The sequence below is a fragment of the Muntiacus reevesi genome, chromosome 1 (assembly GCF_963930625.1).
Source record: "Muntiacus reevesi chromosome 1, mMunRee1.1, whole genome shotgun sequence".
In the NCBI taxonomy this organism is placed as follows: Eukaryota; Metazoa; Chordata; class Mammalia; order Artiodactyla; family Cervidae; genus Muntiacus; species Muntiacus reevesi.
The window spans coordinates 51,926,596-51,952,455 of NC_089249.1; the positions used below are offsets into that span (position 1 = coordinate 51,926,596).

At 49.8% G+C, this 25,860-nt stretch overlaps 1 protein-coding gene across 2 annotated transcripts in view; it reads right to left on the bottom strand.

Moving 5' to 3' along the window:
* Nucleotides 1–1,059: 1,059 nt before the first annotated feature.
* DCP1B (decapping mRNA 1B) overlaps nt 1,060–25,860 on the bottom strand; it is a 42,500-nt gene continuing 17,699 nt past the window's right edge. Inside the window, exons 4-9 of one of the 2 annotated variants that reach the window (XM_065943160.1) lie at nt 16,890–16,956; nt 14,553–14,688; nt 7,726–7,854; nt 5,419–6,171; nt 3,360–3,608; nt 1,060–1,274 (exon numbers count right to left, since the gene is read on the bottom strand). In XM_065943160.1, the coding sequence (XP_065799232.1) occupies nt 1,194–1,274; nt 3,360–3,608; nt 5,419–6,171; nt 7,726–7,854; nt 14,553–14,688; nt 16,890–16,956 (1,415 nt within the window). In that variant the 3' untranslated portion in view covers nt 1,060–1,193. The other variant, XM_065943153.1, reaches the window with a different exon arrangement.

Below are 25,860 nucleotides of genomic sequence, written 5' to 3' on the forward strand. Positions count from 1 at the left end.
AGATCCTGCACAGGTAAGCGATGAGCTTCAAGTGCCCTAAGGGTCTGTCATTGCGTCAGCGAGTCAGGGGGTGACAGCAGGTCCCTGGACTCAGGGTGTACTTGAGGGGCCCGGCAAGCTTAGCTCCTTTCCTGGGGTGCGGGCGGGGAGGTGCCCTAAGATCCAGTCTGGCCACGTGCCTGCCCCAGGCCTGTGCTCCTGGTCCATGTCCAGGCGGCAGAAGCTGTGAGGAAACCTACTTCTCCCACTTCTTTTCTGACCCTAAAAGGAGGGCGAGGCCTGGCTCCCATGTGGGCATCTGGAGATCTTTTTACCGGCTGAGAACAAACAGGGCTGTAGAAACGCAAAGCTCACTTCATCTCCGATGTGCGGCAGGGACTAGGTCAACCTGGAGAGCACCCTCCTGCCTCCTTCCGAGGGCAGGCCCCTTGACTCTGTGAACACAAGCCCGTCTGGGCCACGGCCTCCCTGCAGAGGCCAAGAACTGGCTTCACGATCTGTGGCCTTCCTCTCAGCTCTATTCGCTGAAGATGGCACAGTGCTCCCCTGGGAGCAGAGGCTGGCTTCTGCCGAAGGGGCTGGACAGATGCTGTGTTGCTGGAAGCCTGGGACGTGTGTGGGAGTCCTGGGACGACCCCCATAGAAACCAGCGGTGAATACTTTCAGCAAGCATTTCCCATCAAGGGCCCAGCGATCCGTGCCAATGGATGTTGACAGATAGGTTGACTTTGTCTGGAAAATCGCTCCCCTTGTTACTGGCGAGGCTGGTGGGGCGCGTCGGTGGTTGCGGGCCTACACTGCCACCTGGCGGTTGGCATGTTCTCTGAGGTCCCGAAATAAACTGCAGTTGCTGATGAAAAAGAAACCGCGTTCCCGGAAGAGCCCTTTCCACGGGGAGAATACTCCAGAAATGGCTGAGGATGGATAAGCAAACACTGCTGAAGCTCACCATTCGCTGTGACGTGACATGAGCAAAGGGCTTTTCCCACACACGCAATCCTTGGCACCAGGTGCCTTGAAGGATGGGATGAAAAAAGACGCGTGACTGAAAAAGTCTGAAACATTTTACTTCATATTATACATCCTTTTTTTTTTTTGGTAAAAAAAGGCAGAAACATTTAGGGAAACAACATTTGACAAGAAAGAGCCTTGAGCCGGAGGGCCTCGGGCATGGGTTTTGAAACGTCTTGCTTTCACAGAGTCTTCTTTACAGCCGCTTGTGTCAAGCTGAAGAGATAAGCCTCGTAGATGATATTCAAGAAGTTGTCATCATTCTGGAAAACAGAATCAGAAGCCCCCAGGGGTGAGACTCGGCTGCAGAAACCAGAGGCTTTGTCTGTCTTGGGGTTGGGTTGGTACCTGGATCCTCAGCTGCTCCTCCCCACCTGTGGGCTCACAGTGCCTGGCTTCTAAGCGCCTGTGTGAACAGAGGGGCTGCAGGCCAGGCTGTGGAGGTTGGGGTGGGTGTGTGTGAATCAGCTGTGGGTCCTCAGTGGTCAGCTGGGAGGGCAGCAGGTGCTCGTGGCCTGCAGTTCGGGGCACCAGCCTTGGGGAAGCACGGAGTGAGGCCGGCTCCAGAGAGGCCTGGTCACTCGCTGCCTGCAGAGACACAGGGCGTCTGGAGACTGCGCGGGGAGGACAAGACCCACTCGACCCTGCCCGCCTGGCTGTGAAGTCACTAGTGGCTCCGAAAGGTCCCCCAAGTCGCCCACAAGGGGTGGCTGTTGCTGTTTAGCTGTGTCCGACTCTTTACGACCCCATGGACTGGAGCCCGCCAGGCTCCTCTGTCCACGGGATTTCCCAGGCAAGAATACTGGAGTGGGTTGCCACTTCCTTCTGCTTGGGATCTTCCTGGCCCAGGGATCAAACTTGGGTCTCCTGCATTGGCAGGAGGGTTCTTTTCCACTGAACCACCACGGAGGCCGGCCTTTGCTGTGGGCTGAAGTTAAGACTTCACGGCAATTCTTGGTGAAGCCAGAGCTGGTGCACTCCTGCCCTGGCCCGGTTAGCTGAGGGCTCTGGCCCTGGCTGGTGGGCAGTGGTGAGGCCAGGGGCTCTGGGGCTGTTCCGGGGGCTGAGGGACCCATGGAGGTTTTCTCTGTTTCTGATGCTGGAGACTCCCTACCTGACTCTGTGGTGCTCTGGTGATCCACCCACAGCTCGCACACCCACTCACTCCCAGGGGCTCACGGGGGAGCAGCTGATGCAGAGGACAAACGTGTGATCTCTAACTAGTGAGGCCCGGGGGAGGGGTCACTGCAGCCCCTGTGTCAGGGGCCGCAGTGTCTCTGCCCTTGCACAGAGAACTTTGGACAATGTTATTAGATGGAATAAGTGCCTGTACATTCACATTTAAGGGGTTTTTGTCTATTGCTCACGGAAGTGTATAGATGTCATCCCCAAGTCTTCATGAACTTACCACGAGCAGCTCCTGGAAAAGGAGGGGGATCCCCTTCCTATGAATCAGGGAGGTGCAGAAATCTCCCGTCTGCTCTGCTTTCACGCTCAGCTGCTTCCTGGCCCCTTCCTCTCCTTTCTAAAATGCGTTACCTTCAAACTAAACAGTCTGACTAGAGAAGACTTCCACCTTTTTGAGCCAGACTAGAGAGCACAGAAGTGCTGGCCGCTCTCTCAAGGTCTCCTGACACTCAAGCAAAATAACTCGAAAATCTTTTTACCCCAAAAGACTATTTACCCAAAAGACCCCTGAACATGAGAGCTGAGCTGCCTGGGTCTGCCTGCAAACGCCTGCTCTTTTCAGGGCCTGCCCTGAGTCCTGAGGTATGCTCTGTCTGGGCCGCCCAGCCACCTCGTGGCGGGTCCATGGGGTGGGCAGAGGGCTGCTGCCCCAGCTCTGCTCTTTGCTGGCAGGTGCCCCCAGGCCTGTCCCTCAGCCCCCATCTCCTGGTCTCGGAGGCCCAGCCCGGCACAGCTCTGCGCAAGTGTCCTTGTTCTTGTTATTTCACAGGGATGAGCGTGCACAGGAAGTCATCCCACCCCATCCTCACTGCAGGCTTCAAGGATCTCTGTAAAACACGCCTGGGCTGTCACAGCCGCTCTTGCTGTCCCCGTTGCCCCCTCCCTGGGGCTCACGGCAGCCTCTCTCCAACTCCTGCTGGTTCCCAACACCCCCAGACCAAGGACCCTCCCAGTGGCTGCAGGATCAACTGGCGCCTGCCTCCTCCTTTCCTGCACTGGAGGACTGAGTCCCTCCTTCAAGGACAGCACCTGGAGAAGTGGACACATTCACCTAGAAGCGCTGAGCTGCTGCATCACCCTCTGGTTCTAGGGGAGCAGGAAGTGGGCAGGGCTCCCTGAGGGTCTCGGGTGAGGCCGAGGAGGGGGCGGTGCCCGCCTACCTGGATGAGGTGCAGCAGGGCCTCCTGGAGCTGCGGCTTGCTCAGGGTGCTGCCGGGGGTCCCCGGGGGCTCGGGCGTCCGCAGGGGCAGGAGGAGGCCGGCGGGGCTGGCAGCAGGGTCCTGGTTTCCTGGGGGCAAGGGCGCACGGCTCCTCTCCTGTGGCGGGGCCCAGCTGGGCTGCGCAAACACCAGGGGCGACATGAGTGGAGACGGGGTCATGACGGCCGGGATGCGCTGGGGCGAGAGGACCTGCCGGTGGAGGCAGAGACAAGTGGGCAGGTGAGGGCAGCTGGCGCACTTGGAGGGTGCAGACAGTGAGGCGGACACAGCAGGTTCCAAGGTTAACCGTCCACAGCTCCGAGCATCAGGGCAGCCCACAGGAGGCCGGCTCCACCTGCATGTCCACCTCCCCGCCACCCCACCCCGGGTACCCATCGGCCTGACGTTCGGTGTCGTGACCACGGTCCCCTCAGCAGGAAGGTTCATCCTCTGAGTAGCACCTCACTTCCCCACTTCCAGTCACCACTTGACGGCATCTAGGACCTGGCCTTTCCCTTGGGGCTGGCCGTCCATGCCCCTGCCTGTTGGGGCCCATCTTCCCACTGTGAGGGAACCACCTCGTTCCTTGCCTGGCATGGGCAGGATGGGCAGGGTCACAGGGTCACATCTTCACCCTCCACCTCCTGATTCTCTGCATTCGGGTCCAGGGTTGGGGGGAGTGCAGCAACCAGGGGGCTACTCCTGCAGGCCCTGCAAGTGACCTGTCTGCCTGCCTCTCTTGGCTACCAGACCTAAAACCAGGTTTTCCGGTAGTGTCTTCTGGCCCCTCAGGAGCTGCTGTGACCTCAGTCACTCTCTTGGCACTGTGCTGGGCAGAAAACAGGCGGAGGGGGAGGGTGGTTTGTGTAACTGTCCCTGGTCATCGTTTGAAGTGACGAGGTAACTCCATGGGTGGCTAGTAGAGACAGGCTCTGGGGCCTGTGAGCACGGAAGGGGGACGTGCCCATGAGGGTGACCACCAACCATTAACTCCAGCTTCCTAGTGTCTGGTCTGGATCCTCGGGGACAAGCAAAGAAGGGGGGCATGGTCACGCTGGGGTGAGGATGCGGGCGGGGAGCAGCCACTGTCTCAGGACGGCAGGTGCTCAGAGGTGAGATTTCCATCAACAGCCAACAAGAGCACTTTGACCCACAGTCTGACAACATGAAGACTGTGCTCCATGCCTGCTGCCTTGGTTCCTAAAAGTGAACGATTCTGGGGTCCTGCTGTAAGCCGCTTGCTGAAATAGGATGGAAGGACCAACAAGGACACACATAATACATAGCAAGAACTTCCTAAACTTGAACGCTGAGGCACTGTCAATGAATCTGTACCAATCCAAACGGAAAAAGACCCTCAGATCTCCAGATGCTGCCCGCGCATGGGCAGTGAAGAAATGGAGGAGCTTTCAGCTTACTCACTGTCCTGAGTTATTAGTGACCACAGAGAACCAGCTTCCCTGGAGGACGGAGAATTTCTAAGAATGACGTTTCCTCTCGGGCAGTCAGTGTGTCCGTCGTGGGCGGGGGCAGGGAGCAGCTTCTGCCTTCTCCTGACCCTCATTAAGCTACACCTGCAGGGAGACTATGCCTTCCAGGGTCGGTGACCCGCTTTCCAGAGGACCTCAAGAACCCCTGGGGCTGCGGCATCCACAGGGACAGGGTGCCCGGCTCACCTCCACGCAGCACGTGCAGAGGGGCCTGGCCCGCAGCCAGTGCCCAGAAGCATGTACTGGGTCATGAACACCCAACAGTTTACTGTGAGCAACATAACCAGCGGGGGCCAGAGGTCTGACATCCTGAACAATTTCAGACACTAAGTCTCCAACCACAGAGACCTAGGGTTTTCTTGTATCCATGTCCTGGAAACAAGGAGACTTCTCTCTGGGAATGAAGTGTGCTTGAAAGGAGGGCTCCCAGACCGCTGGGCAGAGAGCAGACCCCTTCCTGGCAGGAGGTGGAGGCAGACGCCGTGTCCCGCATGGACCTGCCCAGTGCTCCCCAGCGGGAGGACACTCACCTGAAGGAGGGGAGCCGGCTGCTCTGTGCTGGGGGGCGGGTCCCTCCAGGGCTCCAGGGGGTTCCGCGCTCGGGTGCTCGGGGTGGCCGCGGGGAACTTGGCCGCCAGGGCCGGGCGGCCGGGCACAGGCAGCTGCTGGTCCTGCTGTACTGCCTGGAGCCTCCGCAGCAGCTCACCTGGCCCCACTGGCTGATGGCCAGGGCTGGGGCCAGCGGGGGCGGGTCTGGGGAGGGCCCGGGGCCCTGGAGCCTGGGGCGGGAGGGCACTGCTGAGACAGGTGGGCTGGGCCGGGGCCGCGTGGGTGGTGGCCGAGCTGGCAGCTGCTGGCGCCCCCGGCTCACACCTGTTCTCGGCCCCTGGGATGCTCTGCAGCGGGAGCGGGTTCTGAGTGCCGGGGGCTGGGAGTGCGCGGCTGCAGGGAGAGCCTGTCCGGGCAGGCCCAGCGCAGGCTGTCCTGAGGGCGTCTGTGCAGGGCCGGTTCTCTGGCAGCTCCGCCAGCGGCTGTAGGTCCACGCTCCTGATCATGAGCTTTTGAATGGCAGGGCAGAGCTGCTTGTCGACGGGGGGCGAGGGTCTCCGGGGCTCCTCATAGGATAGGGATCGGACGACCCCCTGCCGCGTTGGGAGCGTCTCTGGCTGCTGCTGCTGCAGGGGGAGGGTCTGGGGAGGCCCTGTGGCCTCCTGACACGGGGCTTTGTCCTGCTTCCCAAAGAGTGCCGTCAAGGACAGGTGCTGGGGTTCCGGGTCTGAGGTCTGGAACAAACACACACATCTGATAGCGTGTCCATGTGTGATCTGGTTATGTGTGATGAGGGGAACGAAACCTAACTTACCCACCCGATGACTTCTATTTACAAGGGGTCGATTAGAGGATAGAAAAGCCTAATGATCATAAACTTTACACATCTGGGACCGCCTTTCTAATGTCAAATTTTGTCATAGGCTTCTCCCTCCCACCCCAAGATGGCTGTCATATTTCAGTATCTGTTGAATTTTTTTTTTCTTTGGGTCAAGCCACATGTGGGATCCAGATCCCTAACCAGGGATAGAACTCAGACCCTTTGCAAGCAGAAGCCCGGAGCCCTAATGGTTGGACCACCGTGGAAGTCCCTCACTATCTGCTGACTGATGAGCAATCAGGAGATGCTTGCGGGGCCTGGGGACGGCTGTGTGCAAAATCACAGACACAGATGGAAGATCATCTCCTCAACAGGAAGCACGCCTCCCCCTGCAAAGTACTGCGAGACACCGAGCGATTGCAGAAACACAAGGGTTACAGAATTCCTGACAGTTTTCCACAGAATGATAGAAATTAAGGGCTGGAAAGTTGTAAGTCATCACTCTCTAACTTGATCCAAATACACAGCAGTCGGTCTAAGCCCGTCAGAGGCGTAAACACCCCTGTGGCTGGCGACAGGCCTTCTTCCTTCCTGCCCGTGCCCTGGTGCCTCGAGGCTGCTGCTCCCTGCGGTTGGGCTAGGAGAACACGAGCGTATCTTAAAGTTACATATTCCAGTTTCTCTTGTAAACAATTTCCACGAAAAGCAAACTTATAATAAAAGCTAAAAGTTAATTAGAAAAGATATTTTAAAAAAAATTGAATGCAAGACTTGCATGAGCCAGTCTTTATGTCTTTTGGCTCCAAGTTCATCTTTAAAGTGGATTTAAACCAACAATTCCCTTAAAAAATTTTTTTTTGATGAGGAATAACCATAGGTACTGGTTATACCCACACTCAAGTGATGGAATTTGCAGATTAGCTATTTTGCTAATGCTGGGGTATTCTGAAAAATATATATACTCATACAAAAACTGATGTCATGTTTCATGTTTGTATCTTAGACGCAAATACAGTGACGGGTCATGGGGTCTAAAGGGGGACTTGACACCAGTCCTTGGACCAGGAGTCCCACCCACACAGGGCACATGGCCCAGGACTGGGTGCCAAGGGGAGGGCTGCCTCTTGTCAGTGGCCAACCTCAGAGGGATATGGCCCAACGGGTAATGGTCTCATTGGCTCTGACGTGGTATTAGGCTGCTGTCTTTTTGGAACACATTAACCTCTAAGGAGTCAAGTTCACAGGGATTAGCACAGAGTAAGGGAAATGCCAAACGTAAAAACAGCAACCCTTTGTAGGAAGAGCAAATTATACATAATGACAAAATCTCCACTTTGAAATCACTCTTTCCTGGATCAATTCTAGGGCACCTCTACAGCACAGCCCCCCACCCCCTCGCTCCTGACCACCTCAGGGCCAAAGTCCCTCAGGAATCACTGGGACCAGGTGGAGAGCAAGGACCATGCACCTGGCCGGGCCGAGGGCCCCGCTGCTGCCGGCTCCCACTGGGTTTCACTGGAATCGGCTTGATGAGGTTGGGGTTGTCGTGGATGGCGGACGAGCTGCTGATCTGTTTGGGCTCAGAGCAGGTTTTACACTGAAATGGAAAAAAGAACCTCATTTTTGGTGTAAAAGCAACTTTAATCTCTTAAAAAGAACGCACCTTCATGCTCTTTATCGTATCTGTGGGCTCAGTTGCTAAGTTGTGTCTGGCTCTTGGCAACACCACGGATGGTAGCCTGCCAGGCTCCTCTGTTCATGGAATTTTCCAGGCAAGAATACTGGAGTGGATAGCCATTTACTATTCCAGGGGATCTTCCCGACCCAGGGATCAAACCCGAGGTCTCTTACATCTCCTACATTGGTAGGTGGGTTCTCTACCACTAGTGCTACCTGGGAAGCCCAAGCTATGTTTGAATCTAAATCAAATTCAGATTGAGTGTGTCTCAGTGGCACAATTCAGCGGTACTCCATCGGCCCGCAGGATTCAGAGGCCCGGAGACACCCAGAGGTGTGACAGTCTGCGGGTCTGCCTGAGAAGCAGCAGCTTTAACAAAGTCTCCGGCTCTCCTGCGGTAATCAGCAGTACAAAGGCTCCCCTGGGGCCTCGTCTGGGTCGGGGGAGGGCTCCGAGCCCAGCTGGCAGCTCACTTAAGACTGGAGAGCTGCATCCTCAGAGTGACTGACCCTCTTTGGTCTATAAACCAACGGGTAAAGCTGACTCAAACAACTGATTTAAAAATTACTAACATCATCCTTATTTAATGAGTGATTTTTGCATAAACAGAATAATTCAAATCTGAGTGTTCTGAACCGCTCACTACAAATTAGAATTTCACAGAGAAAGAGACGAGAGACAAGCCTCGTCATTTCGGATCCTGAGTCATCACCGCCCATTAATCTAATCAACTATGCAATTGCTCACACACTGGGATTCATAGCAGGGGGGGTAGGGCAGTGTTGTCTGTGTCTCCCTTGCTGAAACAGCAAATAAAACTGTAAAGCGTGGTCTTCTGCAAGGTGGGCTTTGTGGCGTCATTCATTTCAATGGCACAGTTGTGCCCTTGGGCCAGGACACACTTCTGTCCCCAGCGTGGAGTGGTCGTGAATACAACCTCCCCCCCCCCCCCCCAATCCCCCGGGACCCTGATTCGTTCCCATAAGCTTCATGGCTGTTGGCTGCACTTTCTATCCGAGGATGTCGGGGCTGGGGCTGATCACCACTGTGCTTGCTTCAGTTTGGAAAGTTCACTGCACAAAGGACTTTTTCCAGCCAAGAATTCCGTTCACCATTTGCATATTTGGCACTAGTATTAAATGGCACATGGAATCACTTTCTGAATCATAAAATGTTATTTCTAATTCCCAGGTGAGTTATAGCCACAGGACCACTGGCCTGGCTTCCGAGATGTGGATCAGCAACATGAGACCAGAGTGTGGTCCCTGACAGAGTCACTGATAGAATGCTGGCTTGAAAAGGCTTGACAGCCTGCTGGCCGGGCCGAAGACAGTGGAGCTCGGCTCACTTCTGCGAGTGCTCCCGTCTGCACTCAGGGCCCCAGGGTTGCCAACTGTTTTATCTGCACACACCGAGGTGGGCCGTGGACAGCACCCCCCAGGGCAAGCCGCCAGCAGCTGCTTCCTGAGTCACCACCATAGGCCATCTACCAATGAAGCTTCATTTTCATGTAAAAAGTGCTCAGAACAAGACACCGCTGACTTCTCCGGCTTGCAGCTCATTATCCAGTGGTTGAAGCTTCTACGCCTCTCCCTACCCAAAGCTTCTATGCCTTTCCCTACTTGGAAAAACACACAGAGTTGGCTAAAGTGTATAATGGATTCTTTGCAGAGAACCCAAGGCCTTAATAGCTATATCACATGGCCTGTTTATCACACAGATACAAGTATCCTCGAGGTGGGGAAGCCTGGGGGAAAATATACTTGAAGTGCTAAAGGCAGACATTGTTGGGTGGTAGGGTTATGGGTAATTTCATTTTCTTTCTTCTACTTTTAAATCTCAGTTCAGTTCAGTTGCTCAGTCATGTCCAACTCTTTGCGACCCCATGGTCTGTAGCATGCCAGGCTTCCCTGTCCATAACCAACTCCCGGAGCTTACTCAAATTCATGTCCATCGAGTTGGTGATGCCATCAAACCATCTCATCCTCTGTCGTCTCCTTCTCCTCCTGGCTTTCATCTTTCCAAGCATCAGGGTCTTTTCCAATGAGTCAGTTCTTCCCATCAGGTGGCCAGAGTACTGGAGTTTCAGCTTCAGCATCAGTCCTTCCAATGAATATTCAGGACTGATTTCCTTTAGGATGGACTGGTTGGATCTCCTTGCAGTTCAAGAGACTCTCAAGTCTTCTCCAATATCACGGTTCAAAAGCATCAATTCTTTGGCACTCAGCTTTTTTTATAGTCCAACTATCATATCCACACATGACCACTGGAAAAACCATAGCTTTGACTAGACAGACCTTTGTTGGGAAAGTAATGTCTCTGCTTTTTAATATGCTGTCTAGGTTGGTCAGAGCTTTTCTTCCAAGGAGCAAGTGTCTTTTAATTTCATGGCTGCAGTCACCATCTGCAGTGATTTTGGAGCCCAAGAAAATAGTCTCTCACTACTTGCATTTTTCCCCATCTATTTGCCATGAACTGATGGGACTGGATGCCAAGATCTTAGTTTTCTGAATGTTGAGTTTTAGGCCAACTTTTCCACTTTTATCAAGAGGCTCTTTAGTTTTTCTTGGCTTCCTGCATATCTGAGGTTATTGATATTTCTCCCAGCAATCTTTGATTCCAGCTTGTGCTTCATCCAGCCCAGCATTTTGCATGATGTACTCTGCATATAAGTTAAATAAGCAGGGTGACCATATACAGCCTTGATGTACTCCTTTCTCAATTTGGAACCTGTCTGTTATTCTATGTCCAGTTCTAACTGTTGCTTCTTGACCTGCATATAGATTTCTCAGGAGGCAGGTCAGGTGGTCTGGTGTTCCCATCTCTTTAAGAATTTTCCATAGTTTGGTTGTGATCCACTCAGTTAAAGGCTTTGGCGTAGTCAATAAAGCAGAAGTAGATGTTTTTCTGGAATTCTCCTGCTTTTTTGATGATTCAGCAGATGCTGGCAACTTGATTTCTGGTTCCTCTGTCTTTTCTAAATCCAGCTTGAACATCTGGAAGTTCACGGTTCACGTATTGCTGAAGCCTGGCTTGGAGAATTTTGAGCATTACTTTGCTAGCACGTGAGATGAGTGCAATTGTGCGGTGGTTTGAACATTCTTTGGCATTCCGTTTCTTTGGGATTGGAATGAAAACTGACCTCTCTCAGTCCTGTGGCCACTGCTGAGTTTTCCAAATTTGCTGGCATATTGACTGCAGCACTTTCACAGTATCATCTTTTAGGATTTGAAATAGCTCAACTGGAATTTCATCACCTCCACTAGCTTTGTTCGTAGTATGCTTCCTAAGGCCTACTTCACTTTGCACTCCAGGATGTCTGGCTCTAGGTGAGTGATCACACCATTGTGATTATCTGGGTCATGAAGATCTTTTTTGTATAGTTCTGTGTATTCTTGTCATCTCTTCTTAATATCTTCTGCTTCTGTTAGGTCTATACCATTTCTGTCCTTTACTGTGCCCATCTTTGCATGAAATGTTCCCTTGGTATCTCTAATTTTCTTGAAGAGATCTCTAGTCTTTCCCATTCTATTATTTTCCTTTATTTCTTTGCATCGATCACTTAGGAAGGCTTTCTTATCTCTCCTTGATATTCTCTGGAACTCTGCATTCAAATGGGTATATCTTTCCTTTTCTCCTTTGCCTTTACCTTCTCTTCTTTTCTCAGCTATTTTTTTTCCATTTATTTTTATTAGTTGGAGGCTAATTACTTTACAATATTGTAGTGGTTTTTTGTCATACATTGACATGAATCAGCCATGGATCAGCTATTTGTAAGACCTCCTCAGACAACCATTTTGCCTTTTTGCATTTCTTTTTCTTGGGTCTTGATCACTGCCTCTTGTACAATGTCACTAACCTCCATCCATAGTCCTTCAGGTACACTGTCTATCAGATCTAACCTCTTGAATCTTTTAGTCTCTTCCACTGTAAGGGATTTGACTTAGGTCATACCTGAATGGTCTAGTGGTTTTCCCTACTTTCTTCAATTTAAGTCTGAATTTGGCAATAAGGAGTTCATGATCTTAGCTACAGTCAGCTCCCAGTCTTGTTTTTGCTAACTGTATAGATTTCTCCATCTTTGGTTGCAAAGAATATAATCAATCTGATTTCGGTACTGACCCATCTGGTGATGGCCATGTATAGAGTCTTCTGTTGTGTTGTTGGAAGAGGGTGTTTGCTCTGATCAATGCGTTCTCTTGGCAAAACTCTGTTAGCCTTTGACCTGCTTCATTTTGTGCTCCAAGGCTAGATTTGCCTGTTACTCTGGGCTCAGAGGGTAAAGCGTCTGCCTGCAATGTGGGAGACCTGGGTTCGATCCCTGGGTCAGGAAGACCCCCTGGAGAAGGAAATGGCAATCCACTCCAGTACTCTTGCCTGGAAAATCCCATGGACAGAGAAGCCTGGTGGGCTACAGTCCAAGGGATCGCAAAGAGTCGGACATGACTGAGCGACTACAATTTTCCAGGTATCTCTTGACTTCCTGCTTTTGCATTCCAGTCCCCTATAATGAAAAGGACATCTTTTTTGGGTGTTAGTTCTAGAAGGTCTTGTAGGTCTTCACAGAACTGTTCAACTTCAGCTTCTTCAGTGTTATTGGTCGAGGCATAGACTTGAGTTGCTGTGATCTTGAATGGTTTGCTTTGGAAACAAACAGAGATCATTCTGTTGTTTTTCAGATTGCATCCAAGTACTGCATTTCGGACTCTCTTGTTGACTATGATGGCTATTCCATTTCTTCTAAGGGATTATTGCCCACAGTAGTAGATATAATGGTCATCTGAGTTAAATTCACCCATTCCAGTTCGTTTTAGTTTGCTGATTCCTAAAATGTCTATGTTCACTCTTGCCATCTCCTGTTTGACCAATTCCAATTTGCCTTGATTCATGGACCTAATATTCCAGGTTCCTATGCAATACTGCTCTTTACAGCATTGGACCTTGCTTCCATCACCAGTCACACCCACAACTGTGTGCTATTTTTGCTTTGGCTCTCTTCATTCTTTCTGGAGTTATTTCTTCACTGATCTCCCTTTCTCCACTAAATCTTCTCATTGAACAGCAATACTTTCTTTAATTTCATAGCTAAGTCAGAGCTATATCCAGAGGACAAATCTTCCTTTTTGCCTTAAACCACAAAACAATCTTAAATACAGAGTAGTCCACCGATTATTTAATTTTTTTATTGCAGTATAGTTGACCTATAAAACTGTACTAGCTTTAGGTGTTCAGAAAAGTGGTTCAGTTATATGTGTGCACAGATGCTCTTCAAAACAGGCCACTTCTGAAGACTCGGCATATAGCCCCACAGCCCTTGGCCCCCCTTGGCCCAGCCACTCCCCACACCTCACCTGCCCTCCAACCAAGTCTAATGGAGGAGGAAGCTCAAGGTCACGGTGCGGCTACTTCACAGCAGATTCATAGGCATTTGCTTCTTCAGGGAGAAAACATAAGATACTGTCCAAAACAAGTTTTTCAAATTTCTCTATTAACTTTATGTAAAAAGTCATTTGTAGTGCTGCCAGGCTTCGCTTTATCAATATCACCTTCCTCCAGCTCAAAGCATTTCCTCTCTCACTTTCCGGGATTATCACACGTGTCAGAGGTTTGGAGTTGCAGAGGCCTTAGCGGTCAGTCAGTGTAAGACTCAATCAGAGCTGTGCCGTTCTCCTAGGATGTGCCCGACATCCAGCACTCTGTCCTCCTGAAGACTTGTGGTCACTGGAGATCCACACTCTCACAGCAAGACTCCCGACAAAGGGCAGTGTTTCCACGCCCACCTTCCCGTACCTAGGCCCGGGCCGCTTCTGATGCCCACACTCTGTGTTGGAAGAGTGGGTGACACAGACATGAGCAGACCTGCCCCACCTGGGGGCTCTCGGCGCAGGTACCCCGGTGGGTGGGTCAGAAGCCACATGAGGGACAGAGAACACGTGGAGAGAGCCTTCAAAGATATCCGTGGAGAGAGCCTTCAAAGATATCCTCTGCTGATGGATGAGCAGAGGGAGAAGCGGCTCCCCCAGGGGCGGCGAGGCTGGACTGCCCAAGTCACATGGTGGGTGCCCCGGAGCGGCCCAGGTGTCACACCTGGGCAGTGAGAAGGCGAGAAGGATATGGAGCAAGGACAGTGTGACTGTGCAGGTGCTTCTGGACACGACCTGGCTGGTGACGGCAGGAGGAAGAGCGTCTTCTGTTACTTATCTCTCAGCTGAGCGATGAACACTATGCACATGATGTGTTTTTGTTGCTGTTTTTCAGTTGCTCAGTCACATCCAACTCTTTGCGACCCTGTAGACCGTAGCCCCCCCATGGGATTCTCCAGGCAATAACACTGGAGTGGGTTCCATTTCCTCCTCCAGGGGATCTTCCTGACCCAGGAATCGAACCTGCATCTCTTGCATTGGCAGGTGGATTCTTTACCACAGAGCCACCAGGGAAGTCCCTGAGGCTGCGTTTTAATCCACTTAAAAGCAAACAGTCTTCAGTCTACTAAAAGTCAACAAAGATGGCATTTCTCATACAGTTCTGTTTGGCAGAAGGAACGGCACCAAGTCTGCCTCAGCGGGCAGGTCCCCAGCTGGAATCGGAGTCTGCGTCACCGTGGGGACGGGACTCACCTTCGTGTACTCGTCTTTGGCCTTGGTCAGCATCCGCAAGATGTCGGCCTCCTTGCCCTCTCCTGAGCCAAGGCTCACAGGCGAGGCCCCGGCTCCCGCTCCGTGGTGGGCTTTCAGCTGTTCGTACTGAGTGAGGCTGGAAAAACAGAGGGGAGAGCCACGCCAGAAAAGACAGCTCAACACAACCAGCCAGTGCTCACTCAGTTGTTTTTATCTTGCTACAGTCATGTTAGAAAAAAGACTGCTGGAACTGAAGGGAGAGACATGGGAGTCGAGACCCCAGGCTCACTGACCACAGGACTGCGTCTAGAGCGGGGAGGCCTCCGCCCTGCCCGGTGTCCCGTGGCAGCTGTCACCCGGCCGGGGCAGGGCGGAGGGGCTGGGACGGAGGCCAGGTGGCCCTGCAAGGCTGAAAGTGTTCTCTGTTGGGTCCTTCTCAGAAAAAGTTTGTGACTCCTTATTGTGAGCGTTTGGAGGGACCCCTGAACTGCTGGGGAACCCAATTCAGGGTTCTCAACCTGGAGACTGGGTTCCCAACACGGCAGATCCAGTCTCCCCCTTCTTCCAAAGTGCCTGGGAGTTGAAGCACAGCTTAGTCCAGCCCCCGTGTCCCGGGTGGTTTAGAAGCACAGCGAAGGTCCCACCCCAGAAGAGGGGGCGTGAAAACACAGCACTGGGAAGCGCCTTCTGTTCTCCAGAAAACCTTGGAGAGGGAAGGCCAGACCGCTTCCCCGCTGGCATGGGGACACGTCTCCCTCCTATAGGAGGGCTCTGACCATAGCTCACGCTTCCCCATCGCTGCCATGAAGTTTGTGGGGAAAGAAAGCTGCGGGTTCGCTGAGGCTCAACTCTGAGGATGGGCGGGGAGTCCACATGCATCACACTTGGCTAATTGCTCCTCACCAAGCAGGTCCTGCCCCAGCTGCTGAGGAATCGCCACAGAACCTGCGTGTCTTCACACGGCCTCCCGGCTGGGGGACATGGTGCCTTTTAATCTATATGAAGCCCTGCTATTATTATCCACCGCACAGTTTACAATCACAGGAATGTTCTAGGAACTAGCTGTTACGGTGGTAAATACCAGTTTGAACACACTTAATCACCATCTGCAGCCTGAGCTGCTTACCTAAAATTAGCTCTTACCAGCTCGGCTTTTCAGAAATCAGTCTTATCTATCAAAAAGTGCTCCCCACAGTCCATATTTCGGGGCCACTTTTGAGCCATACATCAACAAGAATCAGCCACAGGTTTGCATATGGCCCCTCCTTCTTGAGCCTCCCTCCCATCTTCCACCCCTAGGTTGTCACAGAGCACTGGGTTGAGCTCCCTGAGCCATACAAGCAAATTCCCATTGGCTATCTACTTTACAGATGGTAGTATATATGTTTCCCTGCTACTTTGGCCATTTCATTGACCTAGGATTTGAAACTGACAAATGGTTGCTTCTGTTGCAGATAGAGCTGCTTGCTTGAGCCGGTGTGGGAGGCAGCTGGAGTCCATGTATGGCTGAGCCCAGTCCCGGCCCAGGGTCATGGTATGCAGGAAGCTCACTCGCTCCCAAGCTCTGAACCAGCCACAGGAATGCAGGGAAATAACTCCCTTCCAGTGAGTGGCTCTGAGGCTCAGAGGGTTGACAGACCCCCAGGGGGACAGCGTGCTGACCTGGGCATCCTCTCAGGTCATCAGGGGAGCGAGAGCGGGACCAGGAGACGGTCATGTAAGTACCCCCCAGCCTCACGCCGACCGGCACCAGTCAACAAGTCCTCGAAAGATTAATAGAAAAAAGACTAGGAACACAAAACAGAGAGAGAGAGTCCATCTGCTGATCACTAAACTAGTATTAGCTCAGATATTTCCGAAGATATTGGAAACAAAGACTTAGCAAAGCCCTCGAAGAGTCACACGGGAGAGGGGTTCAAGACCCACAGGCAGATGGAGGGGAGTCCTCGGGGCAGGAGGGCATGGGGACCCCAGAGGAGGTGGGGCAGCCTTTCAGAAACACTCTGAATGTTCTCCTCACTGAGATATATCAATAGCTTTTCAGAGGAAAAAGCTGCTAATTTATAAACAAGGGTGGTATTAAGGAAAACTGCCATCCAGAAAAACTGATATTACAGATCACATGCACAGAAAAAAAAGAGGGGGACTACCCTACATAATAAATCTTATCGCGTGGAAGCGTGAGACATTGTCATTTACGCTTATTTTTCATCTGATGAGTAATGGTGAAGGTGTTCCTAAGCACGGTGAAGGGGCTGCTGTCAGAGACGGGCCCTGTTTACCCCGCAGCGCAGTCCCACACACTCAGAAACACAGAGCACACCCCACGGCACTTACTTCTTCATAAGTTCTGCGATTCTTTGGCACTCCTCCTTGTCATAAAACCAAATTCCATAGATGGACACTGCAAGAAACACAGAGGACCAGTGAATCAGTGTCTTCAAGAAGGGGAAACAAATCCCCTTTCCACCATGAGGGGAGTACATACTCATAGAATAAATGAACTAGTCGCTGGAGTCGAAGCTTGAAAACCTTGAGCTGGGGATTTTTAAGCCCAAAGAGAAGGTATGCACACACACATGCATGCACAGACACACACTGAAGTGTCCTGTACTTACAAACACAGCACCTGGGCACGAGAGGCACGTGGCGAATGCTTAGACGGATGAGCAGACTGAAGACGAGCCCCAACTCTCTAGCCTTCAGCTCTGCAGCGTCACTGCCTCACATGCCTTCACACACTCACACAACTCACACACACATGATCACACAGAACTCTCACGAACACAAACACGTTCACACATACACATTCTCATATACACAAGCTCACACAGAGCTCTCACACAAGCACGTTCACACACACTCACCACACACACACACTCTCACATACACACACTCAGAGAACGCTCACACACACAAACACGTTCACACACACTCACTCACCACACACACACAATTCTCATATATACACGCTCAGAGAACGCTCACGCACACAAACACGTTCACACACACACTCACTCACCAAACACACACATTCTCACATACACATGCTCACAGAGAACGCTCACGCACACAAACACGTTCACACACACACACACACACATGATCACACAGAACTCTCACTCACACAAACACGTTCACACACATTCACCACACACACACATTCTCACATACACACACTCAGAGAACACTCATGCACACAAACACGTTCACACACACTCACTCACCAAACACACACATTCTCACATACACACGCTCACAGAGAACGCTCACGCACACAAACACGTTCACACACACTCACTCACCACACACACACAATTCTCATATATACACGCTCAGAGAACACTCACGCACACAAACACGTTCACACACACTCACTCACCTCACACACACAATTCTCATATATACACGCTCAGAGAACACTCACGCACACAAACACGTTCACACACACTCACTCACCACACACACACACTCTCATATACACACGCTCAGAGAACGCTCACGCACACAAACACGTTCACACACACTCACTCACCACACACACACAATTCTCATATATACACGCTCAGAGAACACTCACGCACACAAACACGTTCACACACACTCACTCACCACACACACACACTCTCATATACACACGCTCAGAGAACGCTCACGCACACAAACACGTTCACACACACTCACTCACCACACACACACATTCTCACATACACACACTCAGAGAACACTCACGCACACAAACACGTTCACACACACTCACTCACCAAACACACACAGTCTCACATACACACGCTCACAGAGAACGCTCACGCACACAAACACGTTCACACACACTCACTCACCACACACACACAATTCTCATATACACACGCTCAGAGAACGCTCACGCACACAAACACGTTCACACACACTCACTCACCACACACACACAATTCTCATATATACACGCTCAGAGAACACTCACGCACACAAACACGTTCACACACACTCACTCACCACACACACACAATTCTCATATACACACGCTCAGAGAACGCTCACGCACACAAACACGTTCACACACACTCACTCACCACACACACACAATTGTCATATACACATGCTCACACAGAGCTCTCACTCACACAATCACGTTCACACTCACTCGCCACACACACACCTTCTCACATACACACGCTCACAGAGAATGCTCACGCACATAAACACGTTCACACACACACTCACTCACCAAACACACACATTCTCACATACACATGCTCACAGAGAACGCTCACGCACACAAACACGTTCACACACACACACACACACACACACACACACACACACACACCACACTCCATCTTCTATAACTGTTGGACACCTGACACACATATTAGGCCTGGAAGCTTCTCTCCCTTCTCCTTTTTCCCGGAAAGGTGTTATTAACTGAAAGATTGGTTTTGGAGGCCTTAAGTGAGGATACAGTGCTGGGAAAATAAAATTCAGTAATGAATCTGCAACTCCAAAGTGTCTGCACAGAATATTTACAACTTTTGAAAGACTAGATACAACCATGACTTAATGATTTAGTGATGAAAGAACAATGTGGCATAATACAGTTGCTATTGATTCAGTTAATTTTCAAGTAAGTCATATATATTAGTATGTACAATCTATGTCATTTTATAGCAAAGGCCAAACAGGTCCAAAGGCTCCCCAGGCATCTCAGCAGTAAAAAATCCACTTGCCAGTGCAGGAGATGTGGGAGACTCGGATTTAGTCCCTGGATCGGGAAGATCTCCTGGAGGAGGAAATGGCAACCCGCTCCAGTATTCTTGCCTGGAGAATCCCATGGACAGAGGAGCCTGGCGGGCTACAGTCCATGGGGTCTCAAAAGAGTTGGACACTAGTTAGCAACTCAACAACGACACAAACAGGTCTAAAGTAAGTTTATAAAGATCTAGTCGAGGATCTGGTAATATTAATCACACCAATAACACAATAACTACATACACATTTAAAAAATCTTCACTGAAAACAGCTGCTAAGTTACGACAGGGCAATGAGAGTCAACAAAATATACTTAAAAAATACTTTTCTTAATTTAAATTTCCAAAATATTTAATTATATGGGTGTTATTTGGTCATTAAAACATTTGTGATATTTTCATCACTGCCCCGTCCCATTGGCCCTGTGGGTCTTTCTCTTTCTTGTCGGTAAAGACTCAGCGAAAGGTACAGGAAGTGTTGTTTTAGTGCTGTGTTAAGCAGATGTCTTTAAAAGGACTCTATAAATCTGACCCCTATAAATGGGGGTCATTTTTGTGGTCTGTGCACCAGGAATCTTTATCTTAACTGTGAGTGCAGGGGCGGGGCAAATGGAAAAAAAAACCCAGCTTTCTCTTGATCGGACCACGGCGCGTTCTGTGAAATACACACACACACAGCTCTCTGATACATGGACACCCTGGAAGAAGAGTCTGAGTTTTGAAGCCTGCGCGCTGAGGGCCTTGGCGGCCAAAAGAAAGTCTTTCACCCCAAGACCATTAAGTGAGTTTCTCAGGACTTGACTCTGGGCTCTTCCGGCCCATGGACACTGACCCCTGGTGCTAGCTGTACCTAGAGTCCCGCAGGCCAACCCATCGCCAAGTGCTCCCCCGAGCGAGAGTGGATTGGACCACCGACACTACGATCACAGCGACTGAGAAACCTGAAGGCGCTGCGTGTTTTGGAGGCTTCAGTCCTCGTTACAAACCCAGGATCCTGCTCTGTTCTCTGGTTACAGTGAAAACTTCCTCTCCGTGGAGATGGAATTTTCCAAAACTACCAAAGGAGGAAAATGGTAGCAGCAGAGAAAAACACGTCACCGAGGAAGTGGAAGCTCGGTACCCAGAAAAGAGCAGCCATTTATGTCTCATCAGGAGAACATGAAAGTAGAAATATATCGGTTGCCATTTTGGGGGGGATGTTACACACTTCTGACACTTAAGGAACCAGGTTCTCGTAAGGATCGGATGCCAAGCAAACTATTGACATAAATGCAAAAGCGGTCTATGTTATTACTGTGAGAAACCCGAAATGCAGACGGAGGGGAAGATATCCGTGGGAACATGTTTCAGACGCTGATGGGGGAATGGAGAGGGGGCCGGGCCTGAAGCGATGGAGGGACACCGTAGAGGTTTCCTGAGGACCCGACTGACTGCTTATCTCTAAAGCAGCATGGCTTTAAGATTATAACGGGGTCATATTGAAACAACTCTTTTCATCCCAGTTAATGTGCTATTTGAATGTACAGCTTAAAACAGTCGAGGAGGAAAAACAGATTTACCAAGTCCTCGCTCCCGAGAGAGAGCATGAGATAACACACAGAACTGGGCCTAACTTTCTTCTCCTTAAAATAGTTTCCCAGCCTGGGCCACATTCCACGGGAGCCCCCGCCTCTCGGGCCCGCGTTCCCAGCTGGGCAGGCCTATCGCGGTCCTGTGTCCCAGCGGCTGGTGGTGACCCACGCAAACCAGAGCCTGTCACCAGCCGGGAGGTGCCGAGCTGATGGGCTGATAGATCCATCACATCTCGCGTCCCTTCTTCCCGGGCGGCCGCAGGACGAGGCCAGCCTGGGGTGGGCAGTGAGCGCCACAGGGAGGAAAGAAGACAAGCTGAACAGGACCGAGGGAGAAGGTGTACTCCTGGCATTCTCAGACTTGGGAGTGGTCGCTGCAGCCTAGCTCGAGCCTGGGACACAGGGCGCTGAGTGGTCAGCAGGAGATGCTCTAAGCGCTCCAGGACCCGAGACCCGCCATGCTGCGAGCCTTCTTCCCCCACTCCACGCCCGGGTACCAGCCGCTGCCCCGCCGCCCCGCCGACACCCAGGCGGGCTCCAGGGGTACGCTGGTGCATGAGGCTCAGCTCAGCTGCTCCTATGTCTCTCCTGGAGGTAAGAGACCACAAGGTGGGGAGAGGACTAGGAAGATCCTATTGATATTCACTCTAAACCAGTTAATGATGCCCAGGATGGGCCCCCACACGTCATGAACACATTTTGGGTGCAGTCTTCTTCCTGTTGATGAATGCAGGCCTTTAACAGCACAGCTGTGAAATTCTGCCTAAAAACTGCCTTGGCCTGGTTTATGTCATGCTTTGGGGATTCTTGGTTGAAAAGAGAAATGTTTGAGGCAGCAGGCAAGGTATCACCACTGGGACCTGTCTGTTAAAATGCCATCTATTTACGCCTTCTACTTTCCTTCTAATTCTGCAAGAAAGATGAGCAAAGCAGAATTTCCGTATTAGATTTCACATCTGAATGTTGAGGGTACAACAGACATGAGAGAGAACAAGCTGATGGGATCTGATGGTGTTGTTTTCTTCTGTTTAAATTTCTCCAGCAGAAAAGTCTAAAGTTGATATTTGAAGAGGCTGGTTGAAAGAGTCACAGAGGGAAAAGCAGATGTCCTTGAGCACATCTGCATTAGGGGACCTCCGATCCTCGTTAGCATGGTGCGTGAGGTTATTCTGCAACCTCCCTGGGGATTAACTCATCTAGTTTATGTTTTAACAAATATTTCTCTAAATCTCTTCTTTGAAGACATTCGTCATTTGTTTCATATTTGGCCTCGAAAATCTTTCAACTCCAAATCATGAAGGTGGTTTGTGATCTTTTAGCAATATTCATGCTAATGTGTGCAACTTTAAAATACAAGCCGTATTTCCATATGGTTACTGAGTAGGTAAGCTGGAACTGCGACGGTGACGTCTGCGCAGGCAGGATAGGATGTCTGATGTGGTACTGCTCCCGCCCCTCCCACCCCCTCTCATTCCCTTTCAAAGTAATCTCACAAATTTTTCTCAAAAGGATAGGTCAGTAGGCAGGAAAGAAGGCATTTAAGTCCTCTCTTTGCACCAGGAAAAGCCATGGAAACCAGGGAGTGTGAATTACACAAACCTCTTCTGGGCACTTAAGGATAAGCCAAAAATCTTAAAATTCCTTCAAACCCCACTCCCTTCAGTAAGTCTTTCTCAAATGAGTGGAATAATAATCCCAGTGGAAGGACCAAGAACATCTAATCATATACTTGGTGTAAACACTTGTTGTTGAGGCTTTGCTCGAATATAGAATTGCTTGATTTCTTGTCCTGATTTTCCCTTTATAGTTTTTGTAGCTCAACCCCAAAGATGGTGACTGATTACTGGCATTTGTTCCTAAGCGTGCGTGTGCGTGCACATGCACACATACACAGCTACTGTCCTTCCAAAATACCAGAGGATAGTTAAACAGTCAGAAAGTGAGGGTCATGAACCGCCAGAGCTGGAGGTGGGCACAGGTGAGCAGTTCACGCGCCTGACACACTGGAGGGGGGTAGACTCCTCGGCCACAGTCCTGTTTCCGGTTCAATCTGTTTGTGTAAAATATGCCCCTCCGCCGGCTTTACAAACAAAGTACATAGAGTATAAAAACAATGTTTATATTTGAATGACTTGGAGACTTGGTTATAAGAGATGGGAATTTATCTTGTTTAAACTAAGGTTCATGTGAACTCTCACCAGGACCCAAGGGAGGGTGGAGGGAGGAAGGAGAAGGGGGTGCAGGAAGCGGGGTGTCTAAGGGCAGGGGTTGCGAGGGGGGCTCTGTATTCACAGCTAGGTAACGGGCTTCATGACTGCTTTGTGCTGACCGGCCCTTCCACCCCATTCGGACTCTGCACTAAAGACGCATTCCATCTGCATGCTCTTTAATGCCTGTAAAGTCACATTCTTTCATTCACCCTCTGCTTCAGCTCCACTGACCAAACCTGGACAGAACCTTTGCTGGCCCCAAGAGTCCACATAGCACTGTTATCTTTGGCCCCTGGTCTGGTTCTTTTCACGTGACATGGTTTTATTGCACCTCACCAATCAGGGGTCCCATGATCTCCAAACACTGGAGGTTCCCAGTGGGTGAGAAACAGCTTCTATTTTATGAGTGACTGACACACACACATTTTGGGAGAAACAGGAGAAAGCCTAGACAAATGCTGTGAAGTGAAAACAACCTTCCTCTTTCTAAATAACTTCCTTACAAAGTTAAGGCCATAAAAAATGACAAAGAATCAGCCTCTCAACTAAACTGGTACACTAATTTGGATCAAATTATATGGATTTCCCAACTGTAAATGAGAATTCAGTGTCTTCAGAGAAAAAGACATGTTAATCTTCCAAAGGTTTCGTTTCTAACAAATGCATGTTATGTCATTAGACTTTCCAAATCTCCACAGAGGTCTTTATGCTCCCCAAATGGGGAATCTGAGGTCTTGTCTCTGCCCTCAGGTTCATGAACAGTCACATGGAATCTTCTCAATTATATACTAACTTCCTAATTTTATTTATTTCAGGAGAAAGTTGCTTTAGTCTGGGAGATTTAACAGAGTAAATAAACACTTACAAAAATAAGAAGCAGAAATAGTCACGGGTGGTAATAAATATAAGTAGGAACAACTTCTTCTGTTTTGTTGGCCATTTAAATTTAGTTTAATTCTGCCCATAAACTGGCTGGTTAACCTCTAAATCTCCCAGAAGACAGGTATGGGCTCCCTGATGTGTCTTCCCTCCTGAGGCCTTGTCCTTTAAGACTCCTCTAGACTCCTGCTTCTTTGCTCCTATAGTTTCTCACAGATCCTTGGACTAAACAAAAAAAAGCCCATGTCATAAGTGTTTATTGCTACCTCCACCGAATCACGAGCAGTGTGGTGTGTCCAACAGATGTTTGTTGAGTTGAACTGAAATTCAAGACGCTAGATCTTGAACCATCATCTTCACGACAGGTGCCTCCATCCCGGCTTATACGTAGTAGTCTGGACATGGCAGGTCCTCCCCATGGTCGACCACACCTTCCCCAGGACTCAGAGCATGGGGCTCTCCTCCACCAACCCTCTCATGCTCCTGCCCTCACTCCGAGTTTATTTTGCATCAAACACCTGGTCATCTTTGATCATCTTCTGCATAACTTATGCTGCTGGGCATTTGCCATCAGCTCCCTATAGCTGTGAGTTCTCACAGCCCAACACTGCGTGGGCACCAATGTTCTCATCTCCTGTGTATTTATTATTACAACAAGCCTACCATACACTAGTCCCCCGATGGACTATCTGTCAGGCATTGGCAACTCTGAGCTCAAATAACGCAATTAATCTGCAGGTTTACAAGCGTTTCTCTTGGTGTATAAGCAACAGTGCTTTGGTGTCGTAGAAAACACAGCATATTCTGGTCGAATCTGATGGTAGTATTCTGAAGCTTACATAGACAAGCACCTACATTATCTTAAAACCATCAGTTCTTCCCAGAACATACTGAAACTGTGTTATCCACAGTGAATCTCGATATAGCAAAATAAGTCTTGTCTCATAGAATTATAGTTTGTGGGAAATATATGTTTAAGGCAAACATAAAACAGTATTTTTTGCAGGTCAGAAACTTGCTTTGATGAAAAACAGACTTCCTCATGTTGAAATCAGATTACTGAATTAAGTGTTTACCAGAGATAGGAATAGCTTTGCTGAAATACACTAACCATAAAAATATATAATCAATGAAAAAATTTCTAAGATTTCACACAGCAGTGGTTTAGTAATGGGGCCTCATGCCAGTTTGTGACTGAGGGAAAATAAGCTGGAGTTTCTGTACATCTTTCGTTTCAACCTTAATCTATAATTATGGAAATAGCAGACCCCACTTAACCCAGAGCCCTTTCGGTTATAAGCAGTCAAATTATGGTTTGGTGCCCTTGTTAAATTAGGGTCCTATGGTTGACACAGAGGATAATTCTAACACCAGTTCTTGCCTAAAATTTCCTTTCTCCAAAACCCATAAGAATATGAAAAAATTGTAATTTTTTCCTTCTGTGGGTTAAAAATAACATCCCAATAGCTTCAAATTGATTATCTGAGACTCCTTTCTAAGTGATTTTTGGACAAGAATAGACACAAACACTCGATGCAGCCTTCCTGAGTGATTGCCATGTGCAAAGCACTGTGTTAGGGGAAACCAAAAGACTCTTCGCTCGTTAATTTCAGAAAACGTTTTAGAATCCAGTTACTCTCTGCCGAGATTCAGACTTCTAGCATGTTAGGCTGGGCTTTCAAAAACAAACGATAAAATACAGTCATTGCCGAGCCATAAGAGCAGCGCATAAATCCAGACGGCACTGCTACACAGATGTTTCTCGGTAAAGTCGAGGATGTTAAGTCTCTGTGGTTCAGATAAAATAAAAGTGACCTCTCTTTTTAAAAATATTTATTTATTTATTTGGCCACGCTGGGTTCTTAGTTGTGGCATGCAGGATCTTGCAGTTGCGGCATGT